Here is a 19,796-nt window from a genome sequence, read left to right on the forward strand (position 1 = left end):
GCTCTTCATAGATATTAAAGACTTAGGTTAGTTCAGTACTGCTGAAGCACTAGGAGGAGGGGGGAGTAGGGTTTATGCAAACTTTGGAAGTATAACTTGATTTAAGAGATTATGAGGAAGGAATAATGTAATAGCAGGCGTGGAGGGGAACAGCCTAATATCTGAGCTCTGCTGTCATGATATAAGGTACACCTATGGGCCCTTACTGTATATCTTTTGACTTGAGAATCCCTGGGAGTCTGGTTTTGTTGTTCATTTAATAATAGAAATATATTAGAAAAATTAATATACGGTACTGTAAGAGTAGTTATATATTTTTTAAAATACATGTATAAAATCACTGGTTAAATAGGTTGTAATCATATCCTAACTTTTGTATGAAGCTTTTATAGTCTTAATAATACTTTTACATGATTATTTTGTATATAGCGCAAAGGACCTTTTCCATTGGTAACCAAGCTCGGCCTGCACAGTGAGTGCCTAAAGGGTTAATCGCCCATGTGCTATCAGCCTCCTCCCTCTCTCCCCAGAAAGCAGGGAACGGCTACATCACTGCAACGCAGAGCGACTGATTTAAGAACATAAGAACATAAGAAGGTTTACAAACGAGAGGAGGCCATTCGGCCCATCTTGCTCATTTGGTTGTTAGTAGCTTATTGATTCCAGAATCTCATCAAGCAGTTTCTTGAAGGATCCCAGGGTGTCAGCCTCAACAACATTACTGGGGAGTTGATTCCAGACCCTCACGATTCTCTGTGTAAAAAAATGCCTCCTATTTTCTATTCGGAATGCCCCTTTGTCTAATCTCCATTTGTGACCCCTGGTCCTTGTTTCTTTTTTTCAGGTCGAAAAAGTCCCTTGGGTCAACATTGTCAATACCTTTTAGAATTTCGAATGCTTGAATTAGGTCGCCGTGTAGACTTCTTTGTTCAAGTCTGAACAGATTCAATTCTTTTAGCCTGTCTGCATATGACATGCCTTTTAAACCTGGAATAATTCTGGTCGCTCTTCTTTGCACTCTTTCTAGAGCTGCAATATCCTTTTGGTTACGTCCAGATCTGCCAGGAGAAGCCAATGTGTGCATTGCTTCCTGCGCAGAATTAATCCTGTATAAAATGACTGATCAAATAGGTTGTAATCCTATTCTAATTATTATTATTATTATTATTATTATTATTATTATGATGATGATTATTATTATTATTATTATTATTATTATTATTATTATTATTATTATTATTATTATTATTATTGTTATTATTATTATTATCTAGGGTGACTTGCAGTTGCTACAAAGTATCACATCACACAATATCACCTTACAGTTGAGCAGTTATAAAGTACAGTAAAATCAGTAGAAAATAAGATCAAATTCAAATAAGAGCAAAAAAAAGAATACAGTAAACCTTTAAGGGCGAATTCAACTAAGCATTTAAACTTATAGTAACGATATTTGCTTATAATAGTGACTTCCATTTAAAAGCACGTATGTATGATAAATGGATGAGCACGATTTCAAGTAAGCAATTACAAAAAACGTGGATACGGTTACCTTTAAGAGCAAAATCAACTGCAAAATACAGATAATAGTTATAATTAAGAGCAGTAGTAGAATATGGCAAAATATGGGGCAGTTCAGTGAATGTACAAGAAGATGCAAGTACTGGTAAAATTGGGTGCCATCTAGTCCAATAATATAGACAAAACTGCAAAAAATGTATTTTATAATAAAAACAAAAACGCCACAACATCCTCACTCGCATAGCTTGTAAACAGATAAGGCTAACTCACAGATAATTCTCTATAAATCAACCGACACTTAATAACAACATTGCTGCGACTGTAGAGGCTGTCTTTAAATGATAAAAGTTTATATAATTACCACTGTACGATGCTGGGATGTCTAGTTAAGAAACATTCTGAAGTGTTCTGTTTGTTAATCGTTGCCTTTTATGTTCGTATTAGTTCCGCAGCAGTTTGCTGCTCAGTGGCACCGATGTCATTTCATTCAACATAACGACGTATAATGAAGTAACTTCCCCCAATTTACACTCGTACTCCTAACATAAAATCTATTTATTGTGTCTCAGACATTTTACGACTTGAAAAAAAAAAAAAAATCCTATACTTACTAACATATGAAATTTGCCTGCAATACATTGGAACCACACACACACACACACACACACACACACACACACACACACACACACACACACAGAGAGAGAGAAAGAGAAAGAGAGAGAGAGAGAGAGATCTACAGTAGTCGAGCCTTCGAATCTAGGTGAAAGGTCATAGAAACGCACACCATTAATGGTGATGTGAGAAGGTACAGTATCAAACTGGGAGGATGATATCATTTCAATAACGTATGCGAGCCGATTAAAACATTAAGACTTGCTGGAAAACATACAGATTTACTTTTTTTTTGTATTGTTTTGTTTTCTGGAAACAATTTTCAAAAACAGAAAAAGTTATTGCCACATTTTTTATTAATAGTCACAAAACTAATTGTAGTTAACATATTTAACTCAACATTTTTATGCAATTCTCTAACAACAGTATAATTGTGTATTTGCATGTTAATTCTTCCATCAACTGTAGTTGTTTTGTTCATGTTGCAATGTTTAAAATAAATAAATAAATATAAAGGTGGTGTGGCCTTTGAGATGCCTAGGGGAGCCCGAAGAGCAAAACCTTGTTGAATGTTTCACCAGGACAGGGATTAGAACATGCTGGTTCATTGGTTGAAGTGTGCCCCAGAAAGAACAGTGCCCCCATCTGAGCCACTTCATGCACTGTCACAGACTCGAAGCTTCGGAGAACTGGCAATGCCACTTCACTCAAGCCAATTATCCATGCATCATACCCTATGAGAAAGAATTGGCTGGCAATAAAAAAAAAGAAAGTACACCTGGATCATGAATGAGGAAGGAGGCAACTCGCTGAGACAGATGGATTCTGGATCTCTGGAGTCCAAATTGCTATGCAGGCTTCGTTGAATATCACTGTTAAATATCTGTTAATTAAAAGAAAATAATAAATGGAGAACACGCAGCTGGCAGGATTTCATTTCAGTCTGTTTAAATGATTACATGCTTGAAGATTGATTAAGTGCAAGAGGCTCCCCCACACATGACTTCCATTCCATATGGCGCAGTACAACTTGGTAAGATTGATTGCAAGGTCTGATGTCAAATTAAAGTCATCTTGTAGTGAGCAGGCAAAGTTTGAGACCTACGCAGCGTAGGTGGCAGATTTCCCACCAGATTCAACTTTAGTTCATGGCATGAATATAAACTCTTGTGGATAATTTATTTGGGCCATAAAAAGTATTTTTTGCAGCTTCCCAATGATCATCAATATTATAAAACTAGCAAAAAAAACCCTGAACCTGTGCTGCAGGTACCGTAAGGGCAGTTGAATTGTTATTCCGCACTGTTTATGACTAGTTCTTGAAACATTCAAATTGTTTTAAAAGCATTGAGCATTTTCAAAACGTGAAGGTGTTTATTTAATCTTTTTGTGCACATCACAGCTCAATTTACTGAAGTCTCTTAAGATTTGTAATCTTTAAAAAAATACAGAATCCTAATGTACAGAAGAAAAAAGCAACTGCAGCATGGCATCAATACTGTACATTTGGAATTCAATACTTTGTTGGCACTTTGACACAGCACTCACAGAACAGCAGACATGAATGGTTTGCCAGGATACATACGACACACTTGGCAGACAGACTATCACAGGATGAATATCTTGTCTGGTACTATCTACGAAGGAATGCATGCAGCAGATGTGAAAGGATAAAAACATTTGAGATGTAAAATCATTTTGCAGTGTCTTCAAACTCAATAGCTATTTGAGACACATCCGGGCTTGTAGACAACATATCTTCAGCCCCGTGATTCCCAGTTCACTGTGGGATAGATTTCCAGATGGGGTCTAAAGATTGAATCTGTTCCTTGCACATTTCTTGGGTTGTTGTCTTGAAGAAATACTTGGCGTTCCGTCTGCAGATGTCTTCATGGTCCTTCCATGCGGGGTCCGCTTTGCATGCCCGTCTCCATGGAAATTCATTGGCCAGGCTTTTGTGTGTGTGTTATTTCATCGTCACGCTTAAGTAAGCCTACAGTTTTCACATCATACCATGCTGACATCAAAATTAATGATCCGAATAAAGAGGACTCTTCACTAAAACACACACAGGTCCTCCTCAGGCCAAATGCCTTTTTCAAACTTATTTCCATATGTTTTTAGTCAGGTTTTAGGTCCAGTGCTAATACCAATAGGCACATGCTTGTAACAGTTTTTTGTTGCTGTTATTCTTCTTCTATGTAGTTTTCTGTTCCAGATGCGACAGTGAGGATTAATGAAATTCTGCAGCATGAATGTATTATGCCAAGGGTGTATGTAGTGGAGCACCTGTGATCTACACCTTGTTTGGTCTCTGAACCAAAGCAGGGTCTGGCCTGGTCAGTACTTAACCACAAGTGGACTTTAGTTCACCAGATAATCGGGCAGGATTAGCAGTCTCTGCTTGAGATGCCAGGATAGAATGGCAGTGGATGTACAGTACAGGGCATAACCCAGTGGTGCTTGGAGAGCTGCAAGAAGAAGATCTCATGCCTCCTGGCAACCTTCCCTCACCTCTTTCATGAGCATGCAGTTCATCAAAATGAACCAAAATTGTCTTGTAAGACTCTATTTAAAATAACATAAAACAGCACACTTGCAGAAAACAGTCGCCACAGTGTGGTGTCCCAGCAATGTGGATAGAGATGATTTGTAATAGAAGCAAGTACAAAATAACAGAGCATGTTTTTTTTTTTCTTTTACTCATAGTAGCCATTCCCTTTTATATTTTATAACAAACACATGGACACAGGCCACGCTGTACATATGGATACCATTGTACTGTGAATGTGCCACACTTAAGCTGGTATGTCCATTCTAATATGTTGCATGGTGATGATATAGCTGGCATCACTGCTGACATCTGGCTGATTTTAAAATTTGTAACTACTTCAATCCTATTTAACTGGCAGCACTGCATGTGGTGAGTGTCTAAGCTACTTGGGCATAAAAGCAATGATCTTTTTTACTGCAGGCAAGCACTGTCTACCAATGCATAATACCAAAGGTATGTAAGCATGCATGTGTAGGGAAACTGTCTTCTAGTTGGATTTAACTGCCCAACCACTCATCCATCTCACAAAAAATGTACAATCTGTATACACTTTCAGTGCCAGAGTGTATTTTAAAATGTCACACCACTGAGTTAGCGGTGCTTGCTGCGTTTGAGTTTGCTTTTACCCCTTGGCTGTTTAATGTACTGAACCACTACTATAGCTTGAGTTTCAAACAAGCTGTCATGTGTTTGACAAATGACAGCATTGAATTGCTGGGGAGGTGCAAATGGAATGCAGTCATTTCAATAGAGTAAATAGCATAATATTCAATTTTTCATTATTTATTTTTGTATTCATGTTTCTCCTTGTTTTTGATTATTGAAGACTGCAGACTTCTGGCCCGTGCAAAGTGGACTAATTATTCTTTAACCCATGAAAAGCTCTAATGAGTCTAGACATCATTTAGTTCCAGGCAAATGCGAAAAACTGGACCAGTCAAATGTACTTCCAAAGGGCAAGCAAGTTTAGTGCTATCCAACTGGAAAAGGGGCTGTACCCTTACAGAAAGGTTTGAAGAACACAATATGATACCATAATAATACCAGTGTATTACCCTAAAGAAACCTTATCAGGACCACACACAGACCACAGCATCTGCAGCAATAGCCACATAGCACAGGGGACCAAAGCAGGGATTAGCAGCACACTGATAAACAGTATAATCCTGAACTGACCTATAATTGAAAATGCATGGTTTATTTTTTTTGTTTTGTTTGGTTTTTTTTTGTGCAAATACAGCATGGTAAACCTTTGTAAGGGATGCATCTAACAATAAAGATCTAAGTGACGGAGATGGACTTCAACATGTACAGTATACTTATGTGAGTCAAGAGGTTTTTTTTTTTTTTTTGTATTTATTTTTAATTCTGGGTATGCAAATATTTCAAATACAAAGGTTGAACTGCAACACATGATGAAGTGAAAAGATACCATGAAGGAACAATGCATGTTCATCTAGTGTTGACTTTGAGATCTCTGCATATTCCAAAAGTAAATAAATCAAATAAAGCACCAACACATCTTCACAGGAAAAAAAACTAAGGGACCACGGATAATATTGAAACACTTGGTTTGCATTACTTTAAGCTTCATAACGAACCCCTTAAAACGACTTTGCCCACAGCCTGGTTGATGTTTCGCTGGTACAGTGTGCTGTTGTTTAATGTTCAAAGTGAGAAAACCCCTACAGGAAAACAATTTCCATGAAACCCTTGCAGGCAGGTTGTGCTTTCTCTGTAGGGGAGCAGAGGAGAAAGAGGAGAAATGTATCATTAATCAGAGCTGTCAAATTTTAATTAGCTGGAAAGCAACCCAGAATCTGACCTTTTCAATTCTGTTTCTGCACCATTACGGAAAAGGCACAAGAGGGTACGGCAGGATGAGGGAGCTGCTCTCTAACAGTACAGAGAGAGAGAGCAAGTTATACCCACTGATTAAGTGTGGTTGCACAATGTAATATAAAACAATTCATTAGCAGAACACTGGGGCTAGACAAGCTGTATACCATCTAAATAAGGCATGCCAAGCTGTGCTGGAATGTTTTACAAAGAAATGACGGCATAGCAGTGAACCACTGCACATTAACTGCTCACAGACCACCTTTAGGTAAGGTAATCTAGGATCTGTGTTAATCTGGGTCTGTGAAACCACCCTCAATTCTTTTTTTACTTTATTTGGTAGTCCAAGATCAGTGCTATCCGTGTCTGTGAAACTAGCCTTTAAAACTATACAGATAAGTCCTTATTACAGGAGTTGCATACAGTAAAAAAAGAAAAACTTTATTCCAACAAATAATAACATGGATAGAATACACTTTCAATGCAACTATAACGTTCAATGTTGGATTGAAATAATTCGTGTTAATGTTGAATAGAACAATAACATGAGTAGGAATGAGTATAGGACACTCAGAACATTTGACACAATATTACAGTTCTGCCTTTCTTGTGTTAATTAAACTTACAGTCACAACATTAAATTAAAACAAATTAAAGCTAATTTATATAACTATTTGTATTACAACAAAAGTTTTCTTTCACATTATAATGTATATACAATATTTTCATTTATAAAAGCGTTATAGTCATATGAAAAGAAATGTAGCAAGATCAAAGCGTTTTGTCTAAATTAATTATTACGTTTTTATTTTCCTAATGAGCAAAGCAAAACATTCACCACATTTTATTTGTACAAATAGCTAGTTTGTTGCACATCAAGCTAGAAACAGATAGCAGGGGCTCTTAAATTAACATCCTGACTTAATTTTTTAAGCTTTGTTTTCTTTCTTTTTTTTTTTTTCTTTTTTTAGAAAAATAAAACATCTCTTATTTAAGCACGGTGGAAGATGCTTTGTGAATATGGGCCAAAGGGCTTCTGAATCAGGCTTTGGTTGGGTGAAGACATCTGCAGTATATGTTCTGGAAATACACTCACTGAATACCAACTTAGCTTTGGTAGAAATTACAATAACTTAGCAATGGCATTTTATATATAGTATAAGATGTTGGCCAAGGATATTAAAATGTTATGCAATACTTGAAATATAAGAAGTGCGTCTGTAGACTGGTGTTGTGGCAGTGTGACTCGCCCATGTGTGCATCATTAACAAACCACACGCAACACATAACACGATATTCACACATGGGCGGGGCACACTGCCGCAGGTGTCCATACTATTGGACATGTCTGTTGCTTTTTAATGTTTCTTTTTTTAAAGTACTTCAGAACTAATAATGAATTCGTATTTCTTGTTTACTTAGCAGTAATGCTCATGTGGTCACGTTGCACACGCAGGACTGCAGCTACAGCACCTCGTGATGTATTCAGTGTTGAATTGTTCTTCTGAAACGGAGGCATAAGAAGTGTTTTTCCAATAACACAAATACGCCGATTAAAGCCTTTCCTCGTCACCGGAGTATATTTATTTTAGGACGGCCTGCCTGATAAAATGTGCTAAAATAGCAGTGAACGGTAAATTCGTATTTCACACAGTAACATGCATGCATATTGCAGATAAACTCAGCGAAACAAAGGGCTGCATTAAGCACATTTCTAACGTTTAACACAAGAAAAAAAAAATTGGCTGCAGCACAATAAATAACTTTGTTCTTCTTTTTAGTGTGACATCAGGTGCATAAGGGTTAAAGCAAACACTTTAACCAAGGCCTAGAATAACATTTTACCTTCAAGAAAGTCTTACTCTGGCATTGAACCTATAGACAGAACAGAAGAATGCAATATAGCAACTCTACACTATTGACAGACGAATAAAGAGAATAAGCATTACATGTTTTCTACACCAAAGTTGAAACACTTTTGCATGCAGTCATGCTTAGAAGCATGCTTAGCACCTGTGTTATTTTGCACATGTGTATTATATTATGTTGTTAAGAAATCTCTTTCACATACTCGTTTTTTAGTCTGCTTAACCTTGTCCCGTGGCTCCTTATGATCAAAGAGAGGAGCTCATGTTTATCTTTTAACCCGACTGAGGTCTCCAACGTGCCCGTCAGGACACCGCGGGTGTGCACCATCAGGTCCAAAAAGTTATCTTTAATGCGATGCTCCTCTTTCAGCTCGTTTTCCTGGCTCTGCTTGAACTTCACCTCCAGTTCCATTAAAGATTTCTCGGAATTGGTAAATGCTTCTCCGATCTGTGACGTCTCCCTCCTCAGGTACATGGTGTAACTCTCTTCCCCGTCCAAATCGTACGAGATGCCCTTGCCGACCCCCTCCAGCACCCGCCCGGCATCCTCAATCTGTCGCTTTATGATGGTAAAGTCGTCTAGGATCACCGAGTCCTGGTCTTGCTCCATTCCACACTTTCTGTGGTCGGTCATTTTAAAAAGCATCTGGCAGATATCCGGGTCGTCGTTTTCCTCGTAATTTCCATCTGGGACGAAGTAGTGGTGCAGAGTCCCGTTTGACATTTCTGGGAAGAATGGTCCATTGTAAAAATCACAGCACACGGGGAGCAGAAAAATACCTGCAGCCAACAACAACTTAAACCCAAACATTTTTGTAATTATCAAAAGTTTTAGTTTGTGTGTGTGTGTGTGTGTGTGTGTGTGTGTGTGTGTGTGTGTGTGTGTGCGTGTCTGTGTGCGTATTATTTGTTTATGTAATATAGTTAAAACGAGTATAATCCTTTTCAAAGGCTATCAGGGTTTTTATTTTCAATAAACACACAGTTTCAAAATATCTAATAACGATTTGCTTGCAAAATACCAAAAGGCTTTCCAGTAAACAAGTCAAACCAAAAACCTGTTAGCTTTCCAAATTTGAAAAAAAAAAAAAAAAAAAAACAAAAACAAACAAAAAAAAAAACAAAAAAAAAAAAAACAAAAAAAAAAACCAAGTTAAACAAACAGGAGCCCGTTTATAAGATTATTTTCCACCTTGATGCCCTCTGTGATAAGAATAATTCCTCTGGATAACAAGAAGATGAACAACATCTATGGTTGTAGGATGAAACGTCCGTGTTTTTTTTTCTTTTTTTTTTTTTTTCTTTTTCTTGGCTGTTTAATATACCGAAGATGTTTTCAGGCTTGAAGGAGTAGAAAGTTGGATTGAGCAATGGTTTTGTAGTGTCTTTGGCCGTCTCTTCTGCTACTTCAACATCTGGATAGCGAAGGCATGCACTCTTTGGTTGGCTAATGATATCCCTTGGATATGTTTGCGCTCAAATTACAGCACAGCTCTGTCACTTAAAAGGCAAAGAGCAATTTCTGAAAGAATCCTTTAAGTGGGACCCTCTATTAAGCTGTAGCACATTTGTTCCATCAAGGACATTACATTACTCAGTGTAAAAGTTGTAGCTCCCATATACACCTTAGTTGTTCCTTGCTAGTTTCATCTTACATAAAAGGGGTGCAATTTTACAGAGAATATGCCATTATGTAAGTTGATATAATTGCATTCATTTTCAATCAAAGACAAAACTAAATACAGTATTTACTTAGCATTACACATTTAAGTATGTTTAAATATGTATGGAAAACACAGTATATCTACACACGTCTCATTATGGACCATATTTATAATATTATACTAAAACATGTGTTTATACCAGCATTATGAATACAGCTTAATGAATACTGCTGTGGGAGGCAAACACTAGATGATTAAACTTTGCCCTATATAATGTCAAGCTAGGTCACATCTCTCAGCATGCCTCTACAGTTTCAATCCTTTGTGCTTGTTCTTTTTTTAGGGAAGCTGTATTCTTGAGCAGTGGCTGTGGCTAGTTATCTGCCTGTAGCCCTAGTCTATCAGTGTCTGCTCCTGGGTCAGCCCATGCTGGTGGCTTAACCTGCAGTGGAAATCTCATACGATCTTGCTGTGAATCACAACAGATACTGCAATGTGCCTGACAGGCAACACAGATACAGGATGCTTTTAAAAGAGCAGGGGAGAGCGGGGTTGGTTGTCACAGTGCTCATAACTGTGAAACTAGATGGTGCAGGCAGGATATAATTGTCTGAAACTCAACCATCTTGTAATTTGAGATCAATTCCATTTAACATAAAGGTTATTACATATTTCATTTTTTTCATACCTAAAGTAAAAAAGGTATATCCTGTTATTTATGTTATAACCCTTAGTATTATTGGAGTTTGTTTGAGCTGATGGCCATGTTAAATAGAACCAGGTACTGGTGTAAAAACAAAACCAGTAGGTTCTCCCAGTAGTACTGAGATAATTAGATTATCTTGTAAAATCTGGTTGGGGCAGGTTGTCACATGTAAATCCTATAGGAAGAAGTCTTATATTTTTTCTTTCTACTTTTTTTTTTACACCAAAATGTCACCATGTAATGCTTATTTCAATTATTTTCTGTTTGTCTTCTGGTTCTGTGGAGGCTGTGGTATTATTTTGTAGCATGCGTCAACATTTCAAATATATAGAGGTTTGTATTTTTTATGTTCACATAAAAAGTAAAAATACAACTTTTTCTGTCATTGTACACAGTATAAACTTTGTTATTTAAAATAACAAAACATTGCATTATTGTCTACTGTAAAAGCAAGAATATACTTTGTGACAACCAACCCCAGTATGACTCAAGTTGTTACAGGTGGCTGGTGCATTTTCAACTGCATGAATATCATATTTTTAATAAAGTTATGCAGAAATAAATAAAAAAAAAACATCAATTTGTATGTGAAGAGTTATTCTTCAATATGACGAGGAACAGAACCTCGCAAAATGTCACCAGATTGAGGAAAATAATAGAGTAAAAAGTGTGACAACCACCCCCGGTCTCCCCTATTACAAACCTTTACTAAAATAACTTTATAGTCATATAGCCACCTCATATCAGAAGTGCTACATCAGTTGAAGACTTTATGTCAAAATTGAAAACAAACTTTTATTTTTCTTTAATTTCTATACAGATGTAGCCTATTTAGATGTTCTCTGTTTTGCCCTGCGTAGCGCTTCAATACGCTTTTTGTATGAAAGGCACTATATAATAAGTATTGATTGATTCATTTATATCATTCAATAAATCAATCAATCGTTATTTCTTATACGGTGTCTTTCACTGCAAAAAACTGCACCACTTTAAATGCACACTACAGGGATGGAAATAAGACTCCCATTGCATAGCATTTTTGCCCATTCCAGATTTTTAAACGAGCTTGATGATTACAAACTCAGGTGTGTCTTATTAATGTCGTAGTAAAACCAGGAAAAGATCAAACTGCTATGCAATGGGAGTCTTATTTCAACCCTATAGTGTGCATTTAAAGTGGTGCAGTTTTTTTGCACCAGGATTTACCCTACTTGCCTTTACTGCAATATGCTTTCAGTATGCTGTGGTGAACTTTCATAAAGGGTTGGCTGATCAAAACTCTTCTTCAGAGCCTTTTGTTTAGAGCTGTTAATAATATCTCAGAGATCATGTTTCCCAGCACATGGTTTTGGAGAACAGCCTGTTTTCTTTAGTCCCAGTTTCTGACTATTTGTTTTTACTGGATCATCTTTTGGAAATGATCATTTAGTTTGCTTCACATTTTTTGGAAACCTGTAAATGGGATGTATAGAAATCTGCAAAGTAATTGCTGTTAATTGGGGATGATGTATTCAGAAACAGCCATGCTTTTGCCTGTGTTCAGATTTTTGGCATTATCTAATGGTGCTACAATTCAGCTAAACCATGCGTATATGTGTTTTATATGTGTGTGTGTGGGCATGTATTATTATCAATGTGTGGAGAAAATATGTGAACATGTCCCCACAAAGATAGTGACTACTGAAAAAATGAAGTTGTGGGGATGTTCCCACTTTGTAAAACATGTTTTTCAGAACTAAATATGCCTTAAAAAAAAAAAAAAAAAACGGGCCAAAATATTTAGTTTGTCGTTGACTCACCCTGTGTGGAGTTTTGCCTGACTGAAGTTAGAAATAGTAACTCAAAATATAGTGAAGTCTGTGTGTGCAAATGCATAATACATAGGGCTTCTGTTTTTCGTATTTTTAAATATTTTCTGCACTTATTTTTAAGTTTTATGTAAATCACTTTTTTTTCGGGGCTTTCGCCTATCTGTCTGTCTCTCATCATCCTGTCAACTAATGATTTAGCATGGAATTAAGAGCACGCTGCATTATTATTATTATTATTATTATTATTATTAGTAGTTAGTAGTAGTAGTAGTATTTGACACCAGTCACAATGCAATTTAATGACATACGTTACAAAAACGCTTTTGGTTTTGTTTAGTATTTCAGTATGCAGTAGCACCGGGTTGTTAATCTTTTGCTAGATATACTTCATTAGTTGGTTTTGATTGGACATCAGTACACCTATCATTACCCAATTCTTTCCCATTAACCCCTTTAATCCAAACTGCCCTCTTGCCACCTTTTCCAACCAGGTTTGAGAAAAAAAAAAAACTTTTTCCACGTCTCTGGAGAAGAAGTTTCTAATTTAATCAGAATGTTTTGAAACAAGTGATTTGAGATCTTTAAAGTGGGAAAGATAATAATTGTTATTAGTCATTTAGCAGACGTTTTTATCCAAAGCGACTTACAGAGACCAGGGGGTGAATTATGCATCACAACTGCTGCCTCGGTTTTACGTCTCATCCAAATGACAGAACACAAGAACAGTAAGTGATTTGCTCAGGTTGACACACAGTGGTCGAGCTGGGATTGAAGTGGGAACCTCCTGGTAACAAGCCCCTTTCTTTAACCACTGGACCAGTTTTATGGAACAGTTATTTATTTTCTTTTTTAAGATGTCATTTTTTTCCACTCGTTTTTTTTTTTTTTTTTTTTTTTAAAGCAGCAGCTGCTTTGGTCAGCCACTTCATGAGAAACATTTAATAGCGTATATATCTGTTTAGCTTGGTAAAGGGATAAAGTTGACACTTATAGAAATGCATTGTAAATGTAGCTGTCTTATAAAAAGTGAGTTCTTATGAGCTCATCATCACAGAATCTTTCTTCAGTAGCCCAGTGTACCATATTAAAGTGTAAGTAGCTAATATCATTTTCATACTTCAATTATTTCTGTTCCCTTACTTTTGTTTGATGTTTGCAATCATTCAAAGTGGTTTTAATAATATCCACTACAATGGTGCATTTTGTATTATTATTATTATTATTATTATTATTATTATTATTATTATTATTATTATTATTATTATTTTTCTTAAATATCAAAAGACAGGCCTTAACACAGAACAGACCAAAATTAAACAGAGATTTAATTGAGCCACCACAACTAAACTTTCATATATTACTACACTATTATTTTGACTGCATCCAGACATGATCGGCTCTGTGGACAGCACAACAGTGTTAATAGACAATCACAGGTTATAATGGAGACGTTCATTCAGCTGATCTGCACGCTACAGCTGAGACAATGCAGATAGGGCATAGTTATTAAAATACACACTTCATGTGCTGCAGACACTCTTTTGTGTATTACTCAGCAGGCAAGGGCCTCTTTAATGGTTTAAACAGTAGAATGTGCTGCCAAATCCATGTGTGTGTGTGCAGAAGAGGGGGGCAGCTGCAGAGGAGGGGTAGCTGTAGAGGATGGGGGAGCTGCAGAGGAGGGGGGAGCTGCAGCGGAGGGGAGAGCTGCAGAGGAAGGAGAGCTGCAGCGGAGGGGGGAGCTGCAGAGGAAGGGGAGAGCTGCAGAGGAGGGGTAGCTGTAGAGGAGGGGGAGAGCTGCAGTGGAGGGGAGAGCTGCAGAGGAAGGGGAGAGCAGCAGAGGAGGGGTAGCTGTAGAGGAGGGGGGAGCTGCAGCAGAGGGGAGAGCTGCAGAGGAAGGAGATCTGCAGCGGAGAGGAGAGCTGCAGAGGAAGGGAAGAGCTGCAGAGGAGGGGTAGCTGTAGAGGAGGGGGGAGCTGTAGGGGAGGGGGAGAGCTGCAGAGGAGGGGTAGCTGTAGAGGAGGGGGAGAGCTGCAGAGGGAGGAGAGCTGCAGCAGAGGGGAGAGCTGCAGAGGAAGGGGAGAGCTGCAGAGGAAGGAGAGTTGCAGTGGAGGGGAGAGCTGCAGAGGAAGGGGAGATCTGTAGAGGAGTGGGGAGCTGTAGAGGAGGGGGGAGCTGCAGAGGAAGGGGAGAGCTGTAGAGGAGGGGGAGCTGCAGAGGAGGGGAGAGCTGTAGAGGAGGGGGAGAGCTGTAGAGGAGGGGGGAGCTGTAGAGGAGGGGGGAGCTGCAGAGGAGGGGGAGAGCTGTAGAGGAGGGGGGAGCTGTAGAGGAGGGGGGAGCTGTAGAGAAGGAGGAGCTGTAGAGGATTTTGTTTTCATGCCTCCTTTTATTTTTTATAGAAAAGCCCTTGCCTGCTGGCTGTGTGCATTAGGAAGCTTCATTCCATTCCAACAGGGAGCAGCTCTGTTAAATTAGTCAACATCAACATCATTGAAAAACCCCAAGCTTTTTGTACAAGTCATCTGTTATTACAAAGCAAATACAAAACAAACTCAGTCTGTTTTCATCTTCACACTCTTCTGCAGTATGCTTTTCAATACTACTACTACTACTAACAATAATAGCACATTTTCATTCCTTTGAACTACACCAAACTCATCTGTATTGTACACAATAGTATAACTGCTATGGTGCTAATGTTCTACATTGGAAGAAGGTAGCTTCCTTGCGGTATTTATTTAGTGGATGGAACGATAATTCTGATCTGCCTATTTTTAGAATGCTTTTTCAAAACACGTTCTTAATAAAGGAGTTTTTTTTTTAATTTTACTTTACAAAAAAAGAGCTATAAAATATTTCTGCCAGTTTAAATTCAGAAGAGAGCAGTATATAGACATAAAAAAGACATGGGCTGAATCCCCCTCCCCCCCCAAAAAAACCAACAACAACAAAAAAACCTCACGGTCACGGTCCTAGAGATGAGTTCCATTGGATTCCACCAGGGCCGACTTCACTTGGGGATGAGATGACTTTGGGCTCTTGTAGGTGTGAACTGTTTGACACGCTGTACAAGCCACTGTATGATTCATACACAAACACAAGCTTCGTTTTCAAACTAACTTAACACTGCTGCTAAACAAGTCAATCCCGACTGTAGAAAGGGGAATCATGATCAGTCCTGTGTGTATATATATGTATATATATGTGTATTAGCTCAAAGAGCCAGCTGCCCAACGTTTCGATATGTTGTACATATCTTTCTCAAGGGAGCATATGCTGCATGGGTTAAACTGCACATGTTACACTATGATTACACTATACACTTGACATCTTCATCTTCATTTACGCACAGTTTAGACCTGGTTTTCACATGTCATTTGAAACACAAACGCTAACACTGTTGATTGTTTTCTAAATCGCTACATTTGTATGTAAATGAGGACACTTCTCTAAAGTTCAGCCCATGTCCAGCACTAACGCTGACTTGCCAGGTGGGCACTAAAACACGGTTGCTAAATCACATAGGTTTGTCAAAGTCTGTTTGCCCACTCTTGATTTTGGTGCACCAAATGTCTGCAAAAGTATTTTGCGATTGCTTTAGGGGTTTGCGAATGTTGCAATATAAGGCCCGAACACTGTAAACTGGACGTCGTCTCATTTAAATCAGACATGATCTCAGCAAAAACGGCACCGGCTTTAATAAAACAGCTGTTCATAAAGTCCAGTATACCTGCTGATTTAAGTGAAATGAAAGCACAGTGGAAAGGATGGTGTTGGGATTGGGATTGGGTTTGAAGTGGGAAAACTGGAAAGGTGGTTCCTGTTCAGTGCTGCATTCTGGCATGTACATTTTCTCTGAACAGCGACCGTGAACTTGGGCCAGATAATATCAACTTCCCTTTTTTTTTCTCTTTTTGATCCTGATGGGACAATTTGTAAGGAAAAAGGCTGACAGAACAAATATTGTTCCGTGATTTTAGTTTGCGCTTGTTGAAACATTTGTTTCTGACATTTGTTTTGTGTTGGTGACAAACTCTTCCAGAATTACAAAAGATTTCGTTGGGATCTCGACATTCCAAATCATTGTCAGGATCTCAAGCTGAACAATCTCTGAGACAGAATGACCTTTTTTTCCCATGTCTTCAATGAGCCACCATATTTTCAAGGCCTTTCGTTTCAGTGTAATATTTTTGTGACCGTTTTTATTTTCCTTTCATAAATATTGATGAAGATTTGTGTGTGTGCTGTGTGGAGTGACTATTTGAAATCAGTTGTTAAGATGTTATATAGCATTAGAAGGGTATTCTGTGTGATGACATAGCCAAAGGTTTGCGTAATTTATCAAGATTTTACTTCAAAAAGTGTGCTGCGTTAGAAGCTCATTTTCAAGTTCAAAATGACTATAAAATTTAGGTGAGTTCAGCCAGATTGATGTGTTATTTGATTTGTGATGGATTGTGCTGTGTACATTTATTTCCACTGTTCTTATATCAACACACTTACCCCAGTGCTCTGTCCAAAGTGGCACCTATATATATATATATATATATATATATATATACACACACCCACAGCACTTTCTTTTATCAAAAAAGACATTTATATAGCCATCATATAAATATTTTATAGAGTGGCATCACATCCTTGCTAGGATCGTTTTCCTTTAGAAGGGGCTGGCACTGATATTTTACAATGTGATGTAATCGTTGGTTAATCACGTTCATGTTGTCTTAATCTACTACAGCCAACACTCGCACACGCACACACACATACGCACACGCACACACAAACGCACACATGCACACACACATACGCACACGCACACACAAACGCACACACACACACACACACGCACACACACACGCACACACGCACACACACACACGCACACGCACACACAAACGCACACACACATACGCACACGCACACACACACAAGCACGCACACACACATACGCACACACACACAAACGCACACACGCACACACACACACGCACACACACACACACATGCACACACGCACACACACATACGCACACGCACACACAAACGCACACACGCACACACACATACGCACACACACACACACACACACACACACACACACACACACGCACACACACACAAACGCACACACACATACGCACACGCACACACAAACGCACACACGCACACACACACACACACACACGCACACACACACACACACACGCACACACGCACACACACACACGCACACACACACACAAACGCACACACGCACACACACATGCATACACACACATGTTATTTCACTGGGCTGCCATTGAAAAGGAGCATGCATACTTTGGTATCCCCAGCTCCTACAACACAACGACCGCAGTAAGGCAAAAGCAGACAGTTAGCTGGATGGATTGTGCAATGACAAGAGGGAATACATTGGGTGTGTCAACAGCCGGTGTCATCAGTAAATGAGAAGGTCGCTGATTTCAACAGCATGTAAATCATTCCCCCAGCTTTCATTGCTCCAGCTCTACTCATTACAGGGAGTCTTGTGGTTCCATAGCTTATCCTACTGTTAGACTCCACACTCAATCCATTTGCAAGCAGCAATTATTTTTCATTGGCATTGCTGGCCATTTCGGTCAAGCGAAAACAGATTTTTGTTTTTCAGTATTCCAGACCTGAATCCTGCACTGTGTGTTGGAAAATTCTATCCAGAACGCAACAGGAATTCTGTGTTGTAGTATGCACATCCATTATTATCATGCTACTCACTGTATAATGTAATATCTTTAACAGTATATCAGTATCTGAAATTAAATGGCAAATAACAAGGAAGTGGATTCTGGGTTTGAAAAATTCCTTGGTCCCTAATTTAATTCACACAGAGAATAATCAGGAGTGCTAAACTGGCAAACACTGATCGGTGAAGGACATCATGTGTTATTGTCTTATGATTTAGTTTTGCATTGCCCACACAGAATCATCACGTTTTCAGTTTTTTTTTCCCTCTTGTTTTAAATAAATACCCGTTTTGTTTAAAAATGGATGGGTTCTGCTTGAAGCAGAGCAGGTTTCTCACTTGTGTTGTGTATTGTTTTAAAACCAGCGCACATATATAACAGTACCTGAAATTCTTCTTAAGGATTTGCTCCAACCAAACATGCTATTTAAAGTAGAAACAGCATGAACACAAAGCTGTAAATATGTCATGGTGTTATTTATTGCTTTATTTCTTGCTTATCTCCTAGAAATGATAGAGAAATCTTGCACATGTTAATAATTTCAATTATGTCAGCACTGGCTATGTGCTGGCACCGTTTTGAGTTCTGACATGGACAGATTAAGTACTGCAGACGGTCAATTTTAGGCCATACATCAAGCCATTTGCGTAATCAGATACCTTAATTGGTGATAAGAACTTGCTATCTGCTTCAAAATTAATGTAAAATATTCAAAGATTATATTTAAGCAGCACATTCCTTAACCCTAGATCCTTATATTTAGTGCATGTCTTCATCAACATGGAATCCCTGAATATGATAACTAGGTTCCAAACTTTGATCAATTGAGCAGTTCCAGCTGAGAATGTTGGAGAACACATGTTGTTTACTGGCTCCCTAACAGTGCACCAGCTTCATTATAAAGAGTACATTATCATCTGGCACTGGCTACCTTCATGACACGTTACATTCTCATTATTCTTGACTGACTCATGGCAAAGAGAAAGATCGAGAGAAGTGAGCTAGTTACACAGTATAGTTTGTGTAAAACGACTGTCAAAAATGCCTGACCAAATTTGTGATGATGATGAAGCAGATAGAATCATGCATTATATACTGCATGCATGCTCATAGGTGTCATATGGCAACATTGATATATCTTTGCACAGAACCAGATGGGAGGTTGTGTGTGTGTGTGTGTGTGTGTGTGTGTGTGTGTGTGTGTGTGTGTGTGTGTGTGTGTGTGTGCATGTTTTATTATTGTTACTGCAATGAATTTCTAACAGTTAGGCTACAGTTGTATTAAATAAGAGAAAAGTTTAGAAATGTGTTTCAGAATGATCTAGTCCACACACAGGGTACATCTGGACTAAACCTAAATACAATAAGGAACAACAACAAAATAAAACTATAATCACACACAGTTTTTTTTTTTCTTTGTTTTGTTTTGTTTTTTTGAGGTTTTCAGAGAGCATGTCAATTTCACAAAGGAGAGCAAAGCTCCCAGCAGATG

General features: G+C 38.3%; 1 protein-coding gene across 1 annotated transcript; it reads right to left on the reverse strand.

Annotated features, from left to right (window-relative positions):
- Nucleotides 1-6,949: 6,949 nt before the first annotated feature.
- Nucleotides 6,950-9,898, reverse strand: LOC121329516 (fin bud initiation factor-like). The gene has a single exon (XM_041275109.1). The coding sequence runs from the start codon at nucleotides 9,206-9,208 to the stop codon at nucleotides 8,579-8,581; it is 630 nt and encodes a 209-aa protein (XP_041131043.1). The 5' UTR covers nucleotides 9,209-9,898; the 3' UTR covers nucleotides 6,950-8,578.
- Nucleotides 9,899-19,796: the final 9,898 nt, after the last annotated feature.

The sequence above is a fragment of the Polyodon spathula genome, chromosome 17 (assembly GCF_017654505.1).
Source record: "Polyodon spathula isolate WHYD16114869_AA chromosome 17, ASM1765450v1, whole genome shotgun sequence".
NCBI lineage: Eukaryota > Metazoa > Chordata > Actinopteri > Acipenseriformes > Polyodontidae > Polyodon > Polyodon spathula.